The 21865-nt window shown below is 40.7% G+C and overlaps 1 protein-coding gene across 8 annotated transcripts in view; it reads right to left on the bottom strand.

The window, feature by feature from the left end:
• Nucleotides 1-21865, bottom strand: part of APP (amyloid beta precursor protein) — a 279992-nt gene that overhangs the window by 20138 nt on the left and 237989 nt on the right. For 5 of the 8 annotated variants that reach the window (XM_032277112.1, XM_032277105.1, XM_032277108.1 and 2 more), the window contains 2 exons: nucleotides 12103-12324; nucleotides 4915-4968 (listed from right to left, as the gene is read on the bottom strand). In XM_032277112.1, the coding sequence (XP_032133003.1) occupies nucleotides 4915-4968; nucleotides 12103-12324 (276 nt within the window). The remainder of the gene's footprint in view (nucleotides 1-4914; nucleotides 4969-12102; nucleotides 12325-21865) is intronic. The other 3 variants (XM_032277106.1, XM_032277109.1, XM_032277111.1) reach the window with 1 other exon arrangement.

The raw sequence follows: 21865 nt of genomic DNA, 5'->3' as shown, positions 1-21865 counted from the left end.
TGAAACCCCATCTACTAAAAATACAAAAAAAATTAGCCAGGCGAGGTGGCACACACCTGTAATCCCAGCTGCTCCGAGGCGGAGGCAAGAGAACCGCTTCAACCTGGGAGGTGGAGGTTGCAGTGAGTTGAGATCACGCCACTGCACTCCAGCCTGGGTGACAAAACAAGACTCTATCTTAAAAAAAAAAAAAAAAAATCTGGCAATGCAATAGGTTAGAAATGTATTTCTGAGATTTTTAAGAAAACTTCCTTGAATAGTGCTCCCTTTTAGATTTGGGGGCCAAATATTTATACTGAAAAATTAAAGAATGGCTTTTGGCCAGGTGCAGTGGCTCATGCCTGTAATCACAGCCCTTTGGGAGGCTCAGGCGGGTAAATAGTTTGAGCTCAGGAGTTTGGGACCAGCCTGGTCAACATGGCAAAACCACATTTCTACTAAAAATACAAAAATGAGCCAGGTGTGGTGGCATATGTCTGTAATCCCAGCTGCATGGGAGGCTGAGGTGGGAAGATGGCTTGAACCCAGAAGTGGAGGCTGCAGTGAGCCGAGATCATGTCTGGAAACAGAGACAAACCCTGTCTCAAAAGAACGAAAACAAGAGCTCTCCATTAAAAATTTTACAAGCCTACACTATTTTTGAAATGATACTGCAAATACTTTTGGTGGTCCAAAAAAAATTTTTTTTCAATTCATGTTATCAAGTCAGCATGACATATAAATTAATGTTTACAGCTCAATAGTTTGAGAGGCTCTTAGCAGAGAGAGCTCTTGCTATAATAGTTCATTTCTGTTTAGCATGAATAAAAGTCTTCATTTAGTGAAGACTTTCTACATTAAGAACATCTTACTAAAAGAAAAAAATCAACAAGCTCGCACATAGGGAAATATTAATAGGTGGTACTACATGTAATAAAATGTGATGAGTAGTTTTAAATAAATGGCAAGGACTGGCTGGGTTTTAGCCTGAGGTCAGGAGTTCGAGAGCCGCCTGGCCAAAATGGTAAAAGCCCATCTCTACTAAAAAACACAAAAATTAGTTGGGCATGGTGACAGTTGCCTATAATCCCATCTATTTGCGAGCCTGAGGCAGGAGAATTGCTTGAACCCAGGAGGTGGAGGTTGTAGTGAGTTGAGATAGTGCCACTGCACTCCAGCCTGGGCAACAAGAGCAAGACTTCATCTAAAAAAAAAAAAAAAAAAAAGGAATAAACCTTAAAATAAATAAATAAATGGCAGGGACCCTGATTTCAGGTCTTTCCTGAGTGTGCTGACTTCACCCTAAGCCCTGGTGACTCCCTGAAGTCACGATGAGTAGACTTCACCCTAAACTCTCTGTCCCTTGAGTCATGATGAGTAGACAACCTGCTGTTCATGTGTGTGCTGAGGGAGGTATGCTCTTCATGATACCTCTCACATGGCTTGGGGTCAAGGACTTGGCTTCCCCTTATTTGGACCGGAGAAGGGTGGTAATGCATTATAACAGAAAGGGTAGCTTTCTACCCTATGTGAAGAGCTTGCCAATATATATATTTTTTTATTCTGGTCAAACTGTATAATTAGTCCACCAGAGTCTATTTTTCTTTGGAAATAAGCCAGAAGGAGGAGCTATAATGGCTCTATGCCCTGAAATCACCATTGTTATTACTGTGGTCCCTACTTGACATTAGATCCTGGCAGTCACCATATTCTGGCTTTTTAGATATGAAAGTTAAGGAGAAGCCCATTTTCCTCAGTCATGATTATAAAGCACTGGGTGGGAGGAAAACAAAAGCCTTTTTTTAACTTGCTTCTGAGTGACAATAGTGATTATTCAAAAACAATGCCACTACTTGAATGACATGACAATCTTGGGGAGGGTTTCTAAGTTTGGAAAGGCTAAAGATATAATTGGGCACATTAGACTCAAGCGTGTGGTCTCCAAAATGTGATGAAGAAGAACCAAAACGATGCTACACATGTTTGATAAACTCACTAGAAGCACAAAAATATAGAGCGCAAGCATACTCTAATACCTGTGCAGTAAACACTGCTATTCATACACAAACCTTAACTAGAATCTTCCTCACTTCATATCTGAGCATTCTTTCTCAACTTTAGGCATCTTACTGGGCAACCCAAGCCTATGCTGCGTATGAGAGGACGCTTGGCCTAGGCCACCGTCTCCTCTGAAGAGAATTGTTCCCTTCTTCTTTGCCAATCCAGGTGCCTCAAATCTTTCATAACCTCTCTGGAGGCTCATCTCCAGCAAGATCTCTACTTAACACACCCCTGGGTTAGTACTCCCATCTGTTCACAACACAAAACTTTCTTGTTGGCACTTATGTTGCTTTGTATTTCTTTGTCTTCCAAATTCCATCTAGTGTTTCCAAATATGCAAAATTCCTTCTATTATACTTCTAGCTACTGAGAGCAGGGACCCTGCTATTTAATTTCTTTCAACCCTAGAAAGAATTTAGTGCATTGGTGGGGCATGGTAGCTCACGCCTGTAATCCCAGCACTTCTGGAGGCCGAGGTGACTGGATCACCTGAGGGCTGGAGTTCGTGACCAGGCTGACCAATGTGGAGAAACCATGTCTCTAGTAAAAAACACAAAAAATTAGCATGTCTGTAATCCCAGCTACTCGGGAGGCTGAGGCAGGAGAATCGCTTGAAACCGGGAGGCAGAGGTTGCAGTGAGCCGAAATCGTGCCATTGCACTCCAGCCTGGGCAATAAGAGTGAAACTCTGTCTCAAAAAAAAAAAAAAGAAGAAGAAGAAGAAAAAGAAAGAAAGAATTTAGTGCATTGTTCTTTGTGAAATCTACAAGTGACATAACATTCTTACTGTTATGAGAAAGATTTTGGATGGTTTACTCCCACCCGTATAATACCATTAACTATGCTCTAGTTCTTCTTCCTTAAAAACACATGGTTTTCGTTTGACAATGTTTTATAGTGTCCTTTTTATGTTAGATTTAGATTTAATTTTTTTTTTTTTTTTTTTTAAAGAATAGGCTAGGCATTGTGGCTCATGACTGTAATCCCAGCACTCTGGGAGGCCGAGGTGGATCACCTGAGGTCAGTAGTTTGAGACTAGCCTGGCCAACATGGCGAAATTCCATCTCTACTGAAAATACAAAAAACTTAGCCAGGCGTGGTGGCCCGTGCCTATAGTCCCAGCTACTTGAAAGGCTGAGGCACAAGAATTGCTTGAACCCTGGAGGGGGAGGCTGCAGTGTGTCAACAGCATGCCACTCCACTCCAGCCGGGGCGACAGAGTGAGACTCTGTCTCAAAAAAGAAAGAAAGAAATTTTTTTTAAAAAAGAAAAAAACATTGACTGGTAGTGTTACCCTTTCCTTGATATTTCAATAATAACATATAGGCTCTGATGGCCCAATGTGGACATTTGATAAAACTGAATGAGTCGAATGAGTGCTTTCTAAGTTACGTTTTATGCTTGTAGATGAAAAACATGTCTTTTAAAAATAAAGTGAGACACATCATGAAAAAAGTCTCAAGGCAAATGACCAACCTGAGCTGGCTGTGGTTTCAATCAGAACTCAACTGACCCTCAGCCCGAGGCCTTACAAGTTGGCTGAATAGAACAGGAATGTCAACTCCTGGCCCCTTGAGATTCCCTTACATGACACTGACAATAAGGAGGACATTAGAAGAACTGAAACTGTCTCTGACTCACTATAATTTAAGTTCCCCTTAAAAACCAGAAATTCATAAACTCAACGAGACCAGCTGTCAAGACGTGTCACACTACCATCTCCGCTGCCACTGTTAATCACGGCATAAAGGCATGAACATGCCACAAGACAGACTCTGAGTCTTCATCAGTGACAGTGCTTGGAGGCAGTCAGGGCTCGAGCCTGTGATGGAAGTAAGAGAGACAGGGCCTCCTCCTGGCTCTGCTGCTGACTGTATCTGAACCAGGCAGCAAAGGCTGACCTCTGTGTATTAATATCTTCAAAGAAGGTTAATTCCCTGTTCTTTGACTATTGCATGGGGATGCGGATAAAGAAGAAAATAAATATGGGAAGGTATGTTTTATTTGTGATTAAAATCTCCCTGGAATATACGGATTTGTCAATTCAATAACTTCCTCTTTCTGATTCACTAAAGCACTGGCTAGTATCAGTTGGGTGAGGCTGTTCACAGAGTAGATACAGGTATGTAGATGCTTCTGTTATGCTATGACATTATTCATAAAACAAGAATGTGTTTCTTCTTAATGCTTGTGAAACTGTAAAAAATGAAGTGTCTATTTCAGTGTTAATGGGATTTTTAAGTAATATAAAAAATAAAGGGCTGTGCAAAATTATGCATACACATCTGTTGTGTTACTTTAGCCACTCATTGAGAATAAGTACATACAACCCACAAAAGAAAAGATGTATTTTTGGCACTGGAGAGAAACCAATGCGGGTATTTTCAGGAAATCATGTCTACTCAGTAACTGATTGAAGTTTGAGTCCGGTTTAGTTAGAAAAGGACCCATCTGGATGCCAAACGATAAAGAAGAGAGGCTCGCGTTGGTAACTAAGTCATCACCTGATCATCTACAACTGTCTGGGCTTCTGTTTTTAAGGACAGGCTCTATATACTCTGTTTCTGTTTTTTTTTTTGTTTTTTGTTGTTATTGTTGTTGTTGGGGGGAAAAAACCCCAAATTTGGAAGGGCTCTCTTTTAGGTTTCAAAAGGAAAGCTCAGAAACAAAAAACAGATCACTTCACTCAGAACTTGGGAAATGAAGCGTAAGGAAAAGTCAAGGGGAATTTTTAAAAGTTTGGTTTCTGAGATCACTTCACATTTTAATCTGCAGTAAGTACAATTGAGAGAGGCTTAAAATGCGGAAAGGAGATGACGTCTGCTCGAGTGAAGCACAAGATGCGGAGAGGCAGAAGTCAAGCGGGTCCAATACCTGGTCGAGTGGTCAGTCCTCGGTCGGCAGCAGGGCGGGCGTCGACAGGCTCGACTGGGCGCAGGAAGCAAGAGCCACAGAAAGCAAACAAGACAAATCAAGATGGTAAGTCATGGCTCCCGGACACAGTAGAGCAGGGCAAAAAGCATATGCAATAAACAAGTTACAAAACAGGAGCAGCCAGAAAAGAACCACAGTGAGTTAATCCCGAGCATCAGGGGCCAGGAGGGGCACCAGTTCAAACAGCTTATCGCTATTGATGTGCTGGTCCTGCTCCTTAGTTTTCTAATAAAAGCCCTCACCAGGATACGCAGCAACATCAAAGAAGAGAGGATAGGGAGGGTGGGTTTTCCTCTGAGCTAGCTTAGAGATAGTTTCTTGGCTTTTAATTAGAAATAAAATATATCATTCCCAGCCTAGCAGAAAACCTTAAAGATACTTCCTTTTTACAACTGTCCAATCTTGTCTTATTTTACAGTTAATTAACTACAAAAGGACTCTGTTAAATTTCCAGGGGAAATGCAAATATGACTTTATCAGGAGAGCAAAGTTTTATCACATAATCTGCCATTTAGCGCACCAAATTTGTCCTTAGGATGAGGGTAAAAGAGGGAAACCACAGTCTGTCTGTCTCTGTCTTTTTCGGAAAGGCTGGTTTCCATTTGACAGATGATAAACAGCTGAAACATGAGGATATTTCATTGTATATTTGCCATTGTTCACAATTTTTCCTTTGTATGTGTTCTGGGTCTGACCCAAAGAAATCAGTGTGGACAGCATGATATTCCTCACCATAGTCTGACATTTCCAAACCACTTCTGATGCTCAGAACATATTTTCTTGTTTTACACTGGTGTCTGAAGAAACGAGGAATGGAGGCAGAAGTGAAACTTTTAGGATTAATAAATGGTCACAGGGCAATGAAGCCATGGGGCAGAGGTGCAAGGGGAAGCCCCTTTGGTAAGGTGGCAAGTATAAAGGTAAGAAGGTAAGACAAAGCGAGCACAGCTGCTGAGAGAGAGATAGTGTGCTCGATGAGATGGCTTCTGACAATTTCAGTAAAACCATCCAGCCTACCGACGCACACGGGCCAGGCATTCAGAGGTGGGATTCTCAGTCCAAATCAATTTTGGATGTCACACGTTAACAGAAACAGTGAGGGAGAAGGAAGGGGCAGTGAGCCAAGTATCTAAAATATAAGCAAATATTTCTGGGAGCACTAGGACATTTGCATGAAATAAAAGAGACAAGTGGTTTGGTCCTTTCTCATGTAGAAACTGGCAGCCTGGTGGAGTCAGAAGGAGGCGGAGAGTGACCTTGGGCAGGGGCCCACTCCTGTGGCTGTTTCTCCAAATGAAAATAGAAATGTTCACATCTGCATCTTTTAATGACAGTGAAGAACAAATAACCTTCAAAGCCCTGTTTTTGACACTACCAAATACTATAGAATTGCACTGATTAAATATCCTATTATTAAATATTCCACAGTAACTACTGATGTGAGAATGCCTGCTCTTTAGTACTTCACTACTGCATTAGAGGAAGACACACGTCACTTCTTTCTGCAACTCCTAAATACATTTTGACAATGAAGTTTGGTTTTTCTATATTTCATCTTTTTTCCTCTTTGCAACAACCTGTAATGAGTAACTGTGTTACTCCTTGTAAAAATGCAGTTAGTTGAAAGGTCATTGTACTTTCTGAGAATTTCCTGGTGACGAGGGAACCAACTGGTGCTTCGACTGCAGTTAAGAACACACCAAACCACAAGCTCGAGGGCAAACATACACCTTGAAGTGGTGGTGAGCACATACATCAATAGTTACATTATTAGAAAATGTATATACAACTCAGGGGGAAGTAAATGTACGTGTGATTTAAACGTAGGCTGAAGAGCTGGTAGTCCCGGAGGCCACTGTTAATGTCACTACTTATTTTCTCTGTGATCTGGGGCAAATCACATTCTTTCTGAACTTCAGTTGTGTCACAAAATAAATGGTTTTTCCAGGGTTCAAATATGTATACTTATGTGAAATAAACTTACAAATGATACTGCCCTATCATTTTTCTGCCTCCCCCCCGCCCTTTTTTTTTTTTTTTTTTTTTTTTTTTTAAATTAGTTTTTTATATTTAAAAACAAAAATAAAACCTTTCTTACTTTTTAGGAAGATTAAACAAAACTAGTTTCACCTTAAAACAAAAAAAAAATAAAAAGATTGAAGCTGATTTAGTATGAATAAATGCTCAAAAAATAAGTAGCTAAGGGAGCAGACATTAAAAAACAGTTATTTTTTAAAAGGCAATTATGACATCATTGCCCCCCCCAAAAAAAGCCACACACCAACAAAATGAAGTAGCGTATTATTTCCCAATCCATTGCAAACACTTTCCCATTTTTCCAGTGGACCTTTACTTAACCAGAATGTAACTTCATCAATAAAGTGTTAAAAACATTTTCTATTAGCTGTTTAGTAATTTAAAACCAAGAAAGAGATGATCCTATCTTGAACTTTTAATAGAGTTAAAATTAAATGTAAGCAGAAATGAGTTATTCCCTTGCTCTCAGCAGCTTTGAATCAAATCCTTTGCTATAAGAGGAGAGAAACAGAATGGTCAGACCTCTGGGATTTTTCAGTTTATCACTTCTGGTGTTCTTTGGAATAAACCTAAACTATTAACAGTGCTGCCTTATACCAACTCTGTACCAGGCCTAAGGTAATGAGGAATCAGCAATGTACCAGTTTTATATATAGGTAAGAGGCCTGACAAGAACTGGTTTGCAAGTTTAATGAAATATTAATTTAATCTAAATTTCCACATTTAAATTGGCTTTCTCACTGCCTCTATAAAGCTAATTAAAAATATACTAGAAGGCAGCTTCACTTTGCAAATACATCCATACAGGCTTATAAGGCCTGCTGTGTCTCTTTAAAAATATTACAGTATTTTATCTACATATTATATCTATGTATTATTTACAAAGAGGCAGACCGTTGGCCACAAAGACTTCCTGGTGGTCACTGCAGCTACGAGGCTCTTTGTGCTGGCCTTCTCAGGCAGTCAGGAAAAAGGAGAACAAACACAAATGTCATTAACACTAATGTTAATGACACATCATTTCACGATCTGCGAGCACAGTTCTGTAACAACAGCTTCATTTCAGTTTAGCTATTCATTTAGGTTTTGTGGATGTGAAAACCAAAGAATAAACACTTCTTGAGGCAAATCGCAGTTATTCAAGAGTGTATCATACTGGAAAACCGTGTTTGTGATATGCTCATTTTCTCAACGTAAATTTTAAAAATGGGCATCAGGCCCTCCTCTGGATTTCGCTGATTGTTCTTGAGATAACAACAAATTTTTGGTACGCATTTGAAACTATAATAATAAGGACTGCATGAAGAATGAAAGGAAATCCTTTGAGAAGTTTAGATATTTTCAGTAGCTCTGTGTGTGTGCGCGCGTGTTCGTGCGTGTGCACGTCTGTAAAAAAAAAAAGACTAACAAGTGTCTGGGGAGAGGTGGGAGACAGCATGAGAAGAGATGGCTTTAGGACTGTATCTCATTATGTGGCTTATTATATTCATTATTTTAAGGCTACACTGTTCAGGTCATACAGTGATTCATCTTGAGACAGGCTGATAAAGTCTCTCTAATAAGATCCTGGTTCCATTAAAAAAAAAAAAAAAAAAAGAGCTACCACTGAACATTTACTATGTTCCAGGAATTTTGCTAAGAGTTTTTTTTAAGGCCGGGCGCGGTGGCTCAAGTCTGTAATCCCAGCACTTTGGGAGGCCGAGGCGGGTGGATCACGAGGTCAAGAGATCGAGACCATCCTGGTCAACATGGTGAAACCCCGTCTCTACTAAAAATACAAAACATTTGCTGGGCATGGTGGCGCGTGCCTGTAATCCTAGCTACTGAGGAGGTTGAGGCAGGAGAATTGCCTCAACCCAGGAGGCGGAGGTTGCGGTGAGCCAAGATTGCGCCATTGCACTCCAGCCTGGGTAACAAGAGTGAAACTCCGTCTCAAAAAAAAAAAAAAGAGTTTTTTTTTAATGCCTTCTCATTTAATGCTCATACTATCTCTGAGGAATTGTTATCAACCTTATTTTACAGACAAGGGAAGAGCCAGAGAGGTTAAGTAACTTGCTCATAAGCACGCAGCAGAGCTAGAATTTAAAGTCAGGCCTGTATCATTCAGGAGTTCAGGAGTGTGGGGTAGTATTTAATATCCTATGAGATGGTGAAGAATGTGGAACTGTTTTTGATCGTCACTAAGACGGGTGAGGAGGGAGGACCCTATTGGCTTTTGGTGGTTGGGGAACAGAGATGTCAGATGCTGTGCGCAGGGAAATCCCAGTAAGTACATGCCCTGCATTCTACCTGGTTTGGTCACTTCCCAGTGGACATACAGGTGTTTACAAAAATGTGAATCCAGAACCTAACTCAATTTTCAATATAAAACACAAAGCATCTTGGCAGTTTTTAATTTGAAAAATCCTATCATGGGCATTTCTGCTACTTCTAAAACCCAAATCACTGAAGCAGCACTCTGAATCAGCTTGTATCCAGCTCTGTCACATCCACACAGGGGCAAACACCTGACTATGCCATTGTCTCCACTTGTCATCAGGCCTGCGTACTTCCATGTTGAAAGATGTATTACCAATTACGTTCATTATACTGATTTTTCTCCCCAAATGTTGGCCGTCAATTTTATTTAAAAATTAATTTTGAGGAGGCTTTTCAAATTGATTGGTTTAAAAGGAGTGTCATGACTGATAATGAAGAGTACCACAACTCAAGACTCTGACACTGCAAGTACTACTGCCTCCCAATATCGTTATGTAAGATTTCACTGTTCAAACAGAATCCTTATTTAACAAGAATATCAGCTCTTTTCATGAGGCCTAGGCAACGTAGTAGCTGCATGTTTGTTAAGCATCCAGAAGTACTTAATCAAGGTCTTCGCTCAAATGGACATCCTGGCAATACCCCAGGGTTTCAGTGTATGTGTGTGTGTGTACACGCACGTGTGCGCACGCAGACTGTCTCCTAGGGCTGATGCTACAAGCTCTGCTGTTAGTAAAAGAGCAAATTTAGTGTGCATCCAATTTACAAAATGAGATTGGACATTTTTCACTAAAAATTCTCATTAGAGACTGAATGAAGAGGACTTTCAATGACCAAAATATATCTACCTGCAAAAAAATAAAAATGACACAATCAGGCCGGGCATGGTGGCTCGTACCTATAATCCTAGCACTTTGGGAGGCCGAGGTGCGCGACTGCCCGAGCGTAGGAGTTGAGACCAGCCTGGGCAACGTGGTGAAATCCCATCTCTACTAAACAATACAAAAAATTAACTGGGTGTGGCAGTGTGAGCCTGTAGTCACAGCTATTCGAGAGGCTGAGGCAGGAGAATGGCTTGAACCTGGGAGGTGGAAGTTGCAGTGAGCCGAGATCACATCACTGCACTCCAGCCTAGGCGACAGAGCAAGACTCTGTCTCCAAAAAACAAAACAAAACAAAAAAAAAAGAATCCGACACAATCAGCACTCTAGTAATAATAGGGCAGTTATCCAGGTCTTTGATAATGAATTGTCACTAAAATTTTTTCTTCTATGTGATTAAGAATTATTTTCATAAATGGTAGAGTTTTAATTATTTTTTACATCATCAGCAGCAGGGCTGTTTGCATTTGCTATTACTATAAGGTGCCCTTTTTGAATTAAGGAAACAAATTTGGGGTGATGACTCACACTGTGAAAACAGTCTATATATTTTCTGCAAGGGTTCTTTAAAAAAAAATCTTGCCCAGTGCACTTAAGGTCTAATATTAGATTCAGATTTAGTCTGAGGAGAATACTACTTGCATTTTATAAGGTGTATTATAAATATGAAACCTCCATCAACATTTGCTACTTCAATAAAGAAAATTAGGTAAAATCCTGCTGTGTTCTTGAAAAACATGTTATTCGCATCTAGAAATCAAGATGCTTGTGTGTTAATAATTTTATACTTCTGAACATGTAGTGAGAGAAAGGGAAAGATGCTCTCACCTACACAGATATTTCTGCTAAGAAATCCCCATAAAAAAGTATGCCGTCTACTGCACAAATGTGTTGACAGAGAAGAATCTTAACTTCCCTGAGATATCAAACGAAAACAACATTTAGAGCAATGTGCTCCTTAATTTTGGCAGCTGCCTTAAATTTAATTTTCTAAACACAAATTAGGCCTTAAGCAAAATTAAATTTTATTGACATGTAGTTCTTTATCTTTACCTTTCACATTTAATTCAATTTGAAATTTCATGTACAAATAAGTAGCCAATGAAGACTACTTTGGTGCCTGTTGAATCTCCATCTCTGTAAGCCCTATCAAAACTCCTCTCTGTTGGTAAACTGTAATTTCCCTTATTTCCCTACTTATCTGCTTTCTGCGAAGGTGGTATTCTAGGTCATTATGTCATAAACACAAGTTGAATTTTGTGCTTCCATTCCAAAGGGAACAATATGTCTCACAGTTAAAAAACATTTCTAAAAAATTCCTACCAAAAGTCATCAATTAAGAGCTGAGTCTCCCAGTGCCTCCATTTCCTCATTTGAAAAAGTCATCAAAATAATAGATGACATACGGTACATGCTCTTTATGTAACTGCTTTAATTGTTATATAATGTATCATTTTACATTAAGAAGAAGAACTGGAAAATAAAAATTAGAAGAATGTCATTGCCACACATTTTCCAGTGAAGAACCGCCTTTTCAATAATACACTGTGGCTCCCCTTAGCACAGGAGTTTTCACTCGAAGGACAGTATTCCCTAGAATGCAGACCTGGACATTTCAGAAACAAGAGGCCCTATGCTTGCAAATGTTATGTAGAGCATTACCATTCTGTTTCACCACCTATACAATGGGGATGTTATCTTTTCTAACAGTTGGCAGTTTACTTGCTTTGCAGCATAAAAAATATAAAGAATAATTTACACAGATATAAAACTATTTTAATGACATAGCAACTCCTAAGATTTACTTTTTAAAGGAAAATTGAAATGAAAATACATCAAAAAAAAATTCACCATTCAAGAACATACAAAAGACAACTCTCCCTCTTGCACACACGTATGTATGTCTATGTATACCTGCCAGAACGCTCTTGCTGGTTCAGGGGACTCTTACCTTCGTTTTCCGTGTTGGCTGGCACAGAGTCAGCCCCGAAAGAGTGCCACGGCTGGAGATCATCCAGGCTGAACTCCCCATTCACAGGAAGAAGCTCCACGGTGGTTTTCGTTTCGGTCAAAGACGGCATGAGGGCATCATTTCCGTAACTGATCCTTGGTTCACTAATCATGTTGGCCAAGACGTCATCTGAATAGTTTTGCTCTTTCTGAAGCAGCTCGTCTAAAACAAACAAAACCATTTCTTGGGTGAGTAACAACAATCACAGCAGCAGCAGGAGCTACCATTTACTTTCTGCCAGGCATGACTTCAGCTGCTTTCACGTGCATGATCTCGTATAGAGCCACGGTGTAGGTACCATTATCATCTCCCTTGGACAGATGTGAAAACTGTGGCACACGGCATTCAAGCCACTTAGGCAAAGTTACAGCTCACAAGAGCTCCTGGCAGGACAGGAGTCAGGAGCATGGTAGCTGGCCAGTGTGCTGCAGCCTGGCACCCCGAGAGGTGAAAGGGCCATGGGAGCTTGGTTGCCATTTCCTCCTAACACAGTTAGATGTCCCTAATATACAATGATCACACAGGAATAAACACCAGGCTTGGTGTGGCAGCAGTAAGCAAGGCACCATCCCATTAGCTGAAAGACAGAGCAGTGAATCTCCTGTCTTACCTAGGACACTTGCAAGCATAAGAAATGCATAAATGGGCCAGCAGTTTGCTGCATTCTTGGACAGGTTTCACTGTTTTGCCTTGAAAAAAATCTACATTCCCGAAATGCTCCTCATGCTGCATGATCTATGCCGAGGCAACAAGAAAATAGTTCCCTTGCCCTTCCAGACGTATCCCTGCACACAGACATCCAGCCTTCTCCGGACTTAACCACCCCCAGCTCCCCACATTTCCCAATGTGACCAGACACCAAATATCCTGCCTTTTTCCTCTGCTGCTTCCATTTCCAAAGAATGCTGTCAGTGCCTGCCTACCCCCACTTTAAAAATTGATTAAACAAGAATCAACTTTATGGAACATCACTGACTTATCTTTCTTTACTGGAAAAAAAAAGAGCTTAGCATATAACCTTATATCATGTGTAATTACTGCTTTAAAAACTGACCCCAGGATATCAGTGAGTCTTCTCTTATGTTACCAAAGATTCACCATGTTTTTCTCTAATTTTTACAAATTAGAGACGAACAGATAGCACTGTGCTATTAACAATATCTGATTAACCAGAATGTCATTTTCTAATCATATCTGTGTCAAGAGTTTGCTGTATTATATATTTCAGACACATCACTGGTTAGTTTTATTGCTAGAGAAAGATCAGGATTTACATTTGATTTGTAACATTTTACAGTCAACTTTCAAATTCTTTTATAGTGACAAAAAATGTATCTAAAAAATTAAAATTCTGTTCAAATATACCCATTAAAATAATTTCATGGAATAGCATTAAAGCAAGTGATTAATTTCTTTTCATGGAGTCAGTTTTATTGCAAGAGATTTGAAATGATGAAATCCCAAGCAAATCAGCCCTTTTGAAGTCTAATCTGAGTTATAATATATCCCTGTTCACTGTGGCACCATTTCCAAAATTCAATATTTGATGCCCACGATGACCTTTCCCTTACAGATAAAAGGCCCTCATTAGATTTCCTCCAACTTTTTCATGTCTTACAGAGCCATGGGTAGTGGCAAATAACTTAGCCAATGTCTGATTTAATAAATTAAATGAATATTTCTTTTACATAAATCTTTTGGTTGTGACTGTTAAGCACTTACTATGCTAAAGAGAAGATATTCTGGAATGTTAATAATTATTGATGTTTACACATTCATCTTGAGAGGTAATAACCTTTGCCAGCGAGACAGCTCTTGGCTCCCCCACCCCCCCCCACCCTAAGAGCCATGCTGTTCTTGTGTCTTCGTGGTATTTACAATCACTTACCCTCTCTTTTATCTGGAAATGTTTTTGCTATTTCACATACACAGTATTTAGCGTCTTTCCTGTGACGTGGCTGAATAACTCTTCTCACTCTTTTTTTCTCCTGTCTTCATCCCTGTCATTTTCTTCTTGTATCTTTTTCCATCTGTTTCTACAATTCCCCTCTTTGGAAATCCCATCCACTCTTGAAACTCTAAAGACCTCCTACCTTTTGATGAATCTGAAATGTATTTCCCCAGCTTCAACTTCTCCTTCCAACTCAAATTTGTATATTTCCAACAGTTTGGTGGAGATGCCCATTTAGGGCTCCTTCCTGATCCAAGCACTTGGTAGGTACAGAACTGTACTCAAGGTCCCTGGCTTTCCCTCCCACCTTTCCTGTTTTCTAATCATGGCAAAACCATTCTCCCTCCCAGTCACAGGCCTGAATCTTTCAGAAGCACCCAGGACTCCCTGCATTTCTGTGTCCTGTACTACTGACAAATCCTTTTGCATTCTGTTTTTGAATTCTCTCAGCTATTTCCTGCTTTTCTACATCTCCCTCACTGCACCTGGGAATATGATTACTTTTCGCCTGGATAATTATGATAGACTCCTCACTGCTTGCTATGGTCTGAATGTCCCCCAAAAGTCACGGGTTGAAACTTAATCTCCGCTGTGGTAGTAATAAGAGCTAGGGTCTTCTGGAAAGCAAGTCATCAGAGTTCCACCCCACCAAATGGATTCGTGCCTTATAAAAGGGTTGGAGAAAACCAGCACAGGCCCCTTTTTGTGCGTCTGCCACGTGAGATCACAGGGTTTGCTGCCTCTGGAGGATGCAGCCACCAGGTGCCATTTTAAAAGCAGAGATCAGGCCCCCTGTTGAGGTTCCTGCACCTTGATCCTGGGCTTCTCAGCTGCCAGAACTGCAGTATTTCTAGTGTTTATAAATTATCCAGTCTCTCGTATTGTTACAGCAGCACGAACTGACTGAGACTGATTTTTATTTTGTTTTTTGGTTCCAGAGATCTTTTCATGACGCAGAGGAATGGTTCTCTTTTCATTTCAGTGGGTCTTTATTTTCCACTGAATTCATTTCAACTCCTCTGCCAGATGCTGAAGGCCCTCTGTGGTCTGGGCCTACCCCGTATTTCTAGCCATGAAACTCACAGCTCCTAGCTATACCACACCTTTCTCTCAGGCTAAATGGCTGGGGTATTCCCACAGAAGACCAGGAGTGCCATCGTGACACTTTTGTCCTCTACTCCTGCTAACTCGGAAGCCCATCTCTGCTCATCTACATGACTGGAACTCTTTAGAGCCCAGCTCAAATGTCCTCTACTGTATGACTCTCCTCTCCCAAGGCAGGCATTATTATACTGACAGAACAAGGAGACTGAGGCTGGGAGAAAGGAACCAATCTCTTCAGGACCCAATGGCCAGTAAGCACCAGTGCTGAAATCCAAGTCTTGGGCTGCATAATGCCGGCCTTCCCATGTTCAGCCCCTATCTATGTCAGCCTCTCATATTACACAACAGTAGATGCTGAAATCGGGCAGTATAAGCATCCTTTCAATGTCTTCAGTCTCTGCCACTCTTGTGGATTTGTAAGCTGACTTAATCACTGTTAGTCCTATGGAATGGTTACTGCTTTTGGTCTCCAAATAGGCATTTCTCAGGCAGGGGCAGCTGGAGAGGGCCCTGTACCCCACGTCAGCCCTTGGCAGTAAAAATGCAGAGTAGCAAAATATCATGGTGAGAAATCTTACACTTGTACTTCACAGAATAGCCAGGGCATCTGAGGTTGAGGTACACTGTGGTACCCCCCTTTTCTCTGTTACACTGTTGGTAGAAAAGTTCTCCAAATGGCCTCCCGCATGCTGAGCCTCATAGTGGTTAATTTTCCTGGTTTATTATGTTCATTTTCAGAAAATGTAAGTGAAAGAATGACAGATTCAAGAAAAGTTACATTTTTAGCAGGGTGAAACACACTTAGCTTTTTTTTTGGTTGTTCAAAATAGGAAGAAATTCACATTCCTATCTTAACACAGAAAATTTAGAAATAACCACCCCTGGCTGTGTCATTTGGAACAATGATATCAGTGTAGATTTGTTTATTTATTTATTTTTATTTTGAGACAGCATCTCACTCTGTTGCCCAGGCTTCAGTTCAGTGGTGCGATCTTGGCTCATTGCAACCTCCACCTCCTGGGTTCAAGCAATTCTCCTGCCTCAACCTCCTGAATAGCTGGGATTACAGGCACGCACCACCATGTCCAGCTAGTTTTTGTATTTTTAGTAGAGACAGGGTTTCTCCATGTTGGCCAGGCTGGTCTCGAACTCCTGACCTCAGGTGATCTGCCCACCTTGGCCTCCCAAAGTCCTGGGATTACAGGCATGAGCCACTGTACCCAGCTGTCAGTGTGGTTTTAAGAGAAAAAAAGAGGTAGACATGATGGATGATTATTATCAGAAGTAGAATTCAGTTTTGTCATAAAATGTCCAAGGCAGCCAGCTACCCATAGGCATGACTAAAGGCTTAGGATTTTACCAATGGCTAACACAATGGCACTGGGCAACTGAACCTATGACAAAATACCCAGGGCCAAATATGACTATTTCATTGTTCATTCAGAGTGGGGCTTTATCTGACTTCCATGGTGAGACTAATCACACCAAAACCGCACTTCTACTACATTAGGGGCCCTGGCAGATTATTCTTTTATCCGAATTAATTTAATACTTTATTACAATGTTCTGATGGCCTGTATTGGGGATTTTCAGAGCTTTTAAGCATCTACATTTGCCAACCGCTGTATTAAACTAAAAGACTTTGCTTATTTTCCTCCCGAGACTTATTTTCCCCCTCTACAAGCTATTTATTATGACTCAAAATTGTAGCAGTTACCTTTGAAGTGAAATATCTTCTATAACATCCAGGCATTTGAGCCTTACAGTTAAAAGTGCAAACATTTGAGTTTAGTGATGATAATATTTAACACATGACTTAAGCAATAACAGAGGTATTTAATTTCAAATATGAAACACACAATGAACCCCATCACCTTGCTCTTTTAAAAATGCTTTGAGGGGGCCAGGCATGGTGGCTCAAGTCTGTAATCCCAGCACTTTGGGAGGCCGAGGTAGGTGGATCACGAGGTCAGGAGTTCCAGACCAGCCTGGCCAACATGGTGAAACCCCATCTCTACTAAAAATAAAAAAATTAGCTGGGCATGGTGGCGGATGCCGATAATCCCAGGTACTTAGGAGGCTGAGGCGAGAGATTTGCTTGAACCCAGGAGGCAGAGGTTGCAGTGAGCTGAGATCACGCCACTGCATTCCAGTTTGGGTGACAGGGCAAGACTCTGCCTCCAAAAAAAAAATGCTTTGAGGATGAATACGAGGCATACTTAAACGGGGAAGAAGACCTATCACTTAGCTATCATTGTAAATACTTAAAAATACTTTAAAGAAAACAACATCAAAAGAGATAATGGTAACTTCATCTTCAAATAGATATATTGTTTTTTTAGACATCCATGATCATTCATTTTGAGAAAAATAGCTTCATAAATAAAAGAACCACTGAATACAAAGCAGATGAATTCATCTAATATTCTTTTAATTATTAATCCACCAGCCAAATGCCTTCTACAAATTTAATGGTCATACTTTAGATTTCAAGAAAATAAAATTTATAGGCATTAAACCAATCAGTTTTCTTTTACAAGTGTCAGTTATAATTTTTGAACAGCCTTTTCCATACATTGAACACAGGTGAATTGGAGAACATTTTCTTCACATAAAGTAGGTGCTACCTCAGCCTTTTCCCTGTAAAATTCAGCTGTTAAAGCTCTGATTAGAATCCATCCATCTGACAAAGGTCTAATATCCAGAATCTACAAAGAACTTAAATAATTTACAAGAAAAAAAAAACGCCATCAAAAAGTGGGTAAAAGATATGAACAGACACTTTTCAAAACAAGACATTTATGTGGCCAACAAACATATGAAAAAAAGCTCATCATCACTGGTCATTAGAGAAATGCAAATCAAAACCACAATGAGATACCATCTCATGCCAGTTAGAATGGCGATCATTAAAAAGTCTGAAAATAACAGATGCTGGTGAAGATGTGGAGAAATAGGAATGCTTTTACACTGTTGGTGGGAGCCTAAGTTAGTTCAACCATTGTGGAAGACAATGTGGTAACTCTGCAAGGATATAGAACTAGAAATACCATTTGACCCAGCAATCCCATTACTGGGTATATACTCAATGGATTATAAATGATTCTACTATAAAGACACATGCACACATATGTTTATTATATCACTATTTACAATAGTAAAGACTTGGAATCAACCCAAATGCCCATCAATGATAGACTGGATAAAGAAAATGTGGCACACATATAACGTGGAATACTATACAGCCATAAAAAAGAATGAGTTCATGTCCTTTGCAGGGACATGGATAAAGCTGGAAACCATCATCCTCAGCAAACTAACCCAGGAACAGAAAACCAAACACAGCGTGTTTTCACTCTTAAGTCGGAGGAGAACAATGAGAACATATGGACACAGGGAGGGGAACATCACACACTGAGGCCTTTAGAGGGGTGGGGGGAAAGGGGAGGGAGAACATCAGGACAAATATCTAATGCATGCGGAGCTTAAAACCTAGATGATGGGTTGACAGGTGCAGCAAACCACCACGGCACATGTATACCTATATAACAAACCTGCATATTTAACATATGTATCCCAGAACTTAAAAGTAAAAAAAGAAGAAAAAAAAAAGCTCTGATTTGGACACCAGTGGGAATATGAAGTCCCTGGGCCTTTTGGTTTTTCTTTCATCTAGGATCGAACCTCCACTGCTATTACTATTTTTCTTATTTTCTGATTCTTTTTGTTCCCATGGAAAAATATTTATCTGCAGCCTCTCCACAAATGGAAATTTTTTACTCTTATCTAACAGAAGGTTTGCATATGAACAATTCTCATCTTTTAAATAAAAATTTACTTTTGTACCTGCCTGAAAGGACTGAAGATCACACCCCTACACTCTCCTCCACGACCCTTCTCTCTCCCCTGACACGGCTGCATTGGAAGTATCTGTAAATGGGATGAACTAATTTTTCCCTGTCAAGAAGCTCCACTATAAATCAGCAATCACCCATTCTAGGCATTTTGCCCACACCAGGGCTACGAGATCAGATTTAATTTTCCAATCAGCAGTTCTGTACTTGTCTGATTCTTGGCTCAAGATACAACTGTTATGTTTATTATACTTAATCTCTCCATGGCCTCTGAAACTCCTCAGGGTTTATACTCCTCATCTGCAAAATCATGGGAGGCTGGTTCCATGGTTTTTGCAGTTCCTTCACTTTGTATCCTTTTGTCTATACACTTGCTACATGGGTGTTCTCTGGGAGCTTGCTAGATGTGCAGAATCTCAGGTCCCACCCAGATCCAGGGAATCAGATTCTGCATGTGAACGTGATCCCCAGGCGACTCTCATGCATGTTTCCATCTGAGAAAATGTACCGCCTACCCACCAGCACAGTGACCACAGCCGCAAGCTATACAAAGACACCACTACAAAACAGCCTTGGTTACCCCTTCATGAAAGGAAAACAAGCATAATGCCTGGGTGCGGTGGATTACTTGAGGCCAGGAGTTCAAGACCAGCATGGTCAACATGGTGAAACCCTGTCTCAACTAAAAAAATGCAAAAATTAGCCAGGCATGGTGGCGCATGCCTGTAATCCCGGTTACCTGGGAGGGAGAGGCAGGGAAATTGCTTGAATCTGGGAGGTGGAGGCTGTAGTGAGCTGAGATCGTGCAACTGCACACCATCCTGGGCAACAGAGCGAAGCTCCGTCTCAAAAAGAAAACAAAAACAAAAAAAACAAAACAAGCCTCAAAAACAAAGCAAGGCATGAGATGAGTGTGGGTCAAGAAACAATACTGCCAGGGGAAGCTTCACTCTAAAACACTTTAAAAGTCAAGTTCTTCAAGCCCAGAGTCATGCCTTGAAGTTACTTATCATCAGGGTCACATTCCTGAACCAGAAAGTCACAGGAAAGGAAACACTGCACACGGACATCCTTCTTCACTGGACCATTTGTTACGGCAAGTTTTCAGGAAACAGGTCAGTAAGTGTAGAGGGCATCACAGGACACACTTCACTGCTGGGTTTCCCAGAAAACAGCAGCTCTCCCCTACTGAAGACACTTTTAGCAGACTGGCCTTCACTAGGGAGTAAATATACTAAAAAAGCATGGTCTTACTTGTAGGTCAGTGGAGAAGCTGATGTGGGGAAGAACTTATGTGACCTTTAAGTGTGGTAGGGATGTACTGATTAGCATATACGCTACAGCCATCTGCGATGCCAGAGCCATACTGTGATGGGACTATGCCAGCTATGACACCTTAATAACCACGAGAACTGCACTCATGGCTTTTCATACCTATCTGTTCATTCGATAACCACAATCATCTCCCTTAGTGGGATTACTATTCCTATTCATAGTTGAACAAACTGACATCCATCCTGAGAAGCATACTTAAAACTAGCAGGTGGCAGAACTGAAACCTGAACCCAAGTATCCCAATTCCTGATGCCACCTTCTCACTGTTCCATGAAAAGTTCCATTTTATAGAGGACATGGCTATATAACTTGGATTAGAAACTAATATTAAAGAAGCATAAACCCATCCATTATCAGAAGCACCCTCTTTTTCATACATTTCGTATTTTTGATAGATTTGGAAAGGAATAAATTCAACGGTATCTTTTTTTTTCCTTCCATGTAAAGGAGCCAAGGTAAAAGAGATGAATCCGTAGTTCAAGGCCATGGAGATTCCTGGCGGTGGAGCAGGGCTGAAAAGCTCCCTCTTCTAGCCAAGTGCGGCCTTGCCTGTCACTCTACTTGGACAGCCCATTCTCAGCGGCACTATCGCCCCAGGACACTCTCCCAATCCTCTAGGTTTCCCTTCCTCAGGATGGATATGATGGTTACCTGAATGGCCAGAAGGTTTCACTGACTTGAGTCAAATTTAAAACAATTGGGACTCCTTTTGATTTTGAGTTATTTAAAGGTCTGAACAGTACATTTATTCTGCTAACGCAATCAACCCAAATATCCATCGGCATTCACGGTGTAGTGTAGTGACCTGGGCACTGCAATGGTCAAGAGTGAGACACAGCCCTGTATCATGCGGCCACATTTTCCAACTTGGGGAAATTTTACACACATACTATCACAAAGTAAATGCTGCACCACAAATTCAGTTTTTATCCTGACCGCCAGAAAATTAGGCCTTTTTTTTTTTTGAGATGGAGTCTATTCTGTTACCCAGGCTGGAGTGCAATGGTACAATCTCCGCTTACTGCAACCTCCGCCTCCCAGGTTCAAGTGATTCTCCTGCCTCAGCCTCCTGAGTAACTAGGATTACAGGCACCCACCATCAGGCCCAGCTAATTTTTGTACTTTTGTAGAGATATGGTGGCCAGGCTGGTCTTGAACTCCTTACCTCAGGTAATTCTCCCACCTTGGCCTCCCAATGTGCTGGGATTACAGGCGTGAGCCACTGCTTATTTTTAGCTACACTATCAATCTTGAAAATCTCCCAGACTACATGTCTAAATCTGGGTTTATTTCTGTTTAAAATAACAGTTTCCTGGCCACAGACTTTTAAATGAAGCATGCTTTGTCCCCTTATGGTAACAAACTGTCCCTGGAAGGGACACAAACAAAGCTTCACATCACTCGTGAAAATATTCCTTATTGCTAGGGACATTTTCCTGAAATATCACTTGTCTGGCTT

The sequence above is a fragment of the Sapajus apella genome, unplaced genomic scaffold, assembly GCF_009761245.1.
Source record: "Sapajus apella isolate SASKATOON/1434 unplaced genomic scaffold, GSC_monkey_1.0 scaffold8, whole genome shotgun sequence".
NCBI classification, from domain to species: domain Eukaryota; kingdom Metazoa; phylum Chordata; class Mammalia; order Primates; family Cebidae; genus Sapajus; species Sapajus apella.
This window is presented reverse-complemented; position numbering and strand designations above follow the sequence as displayed.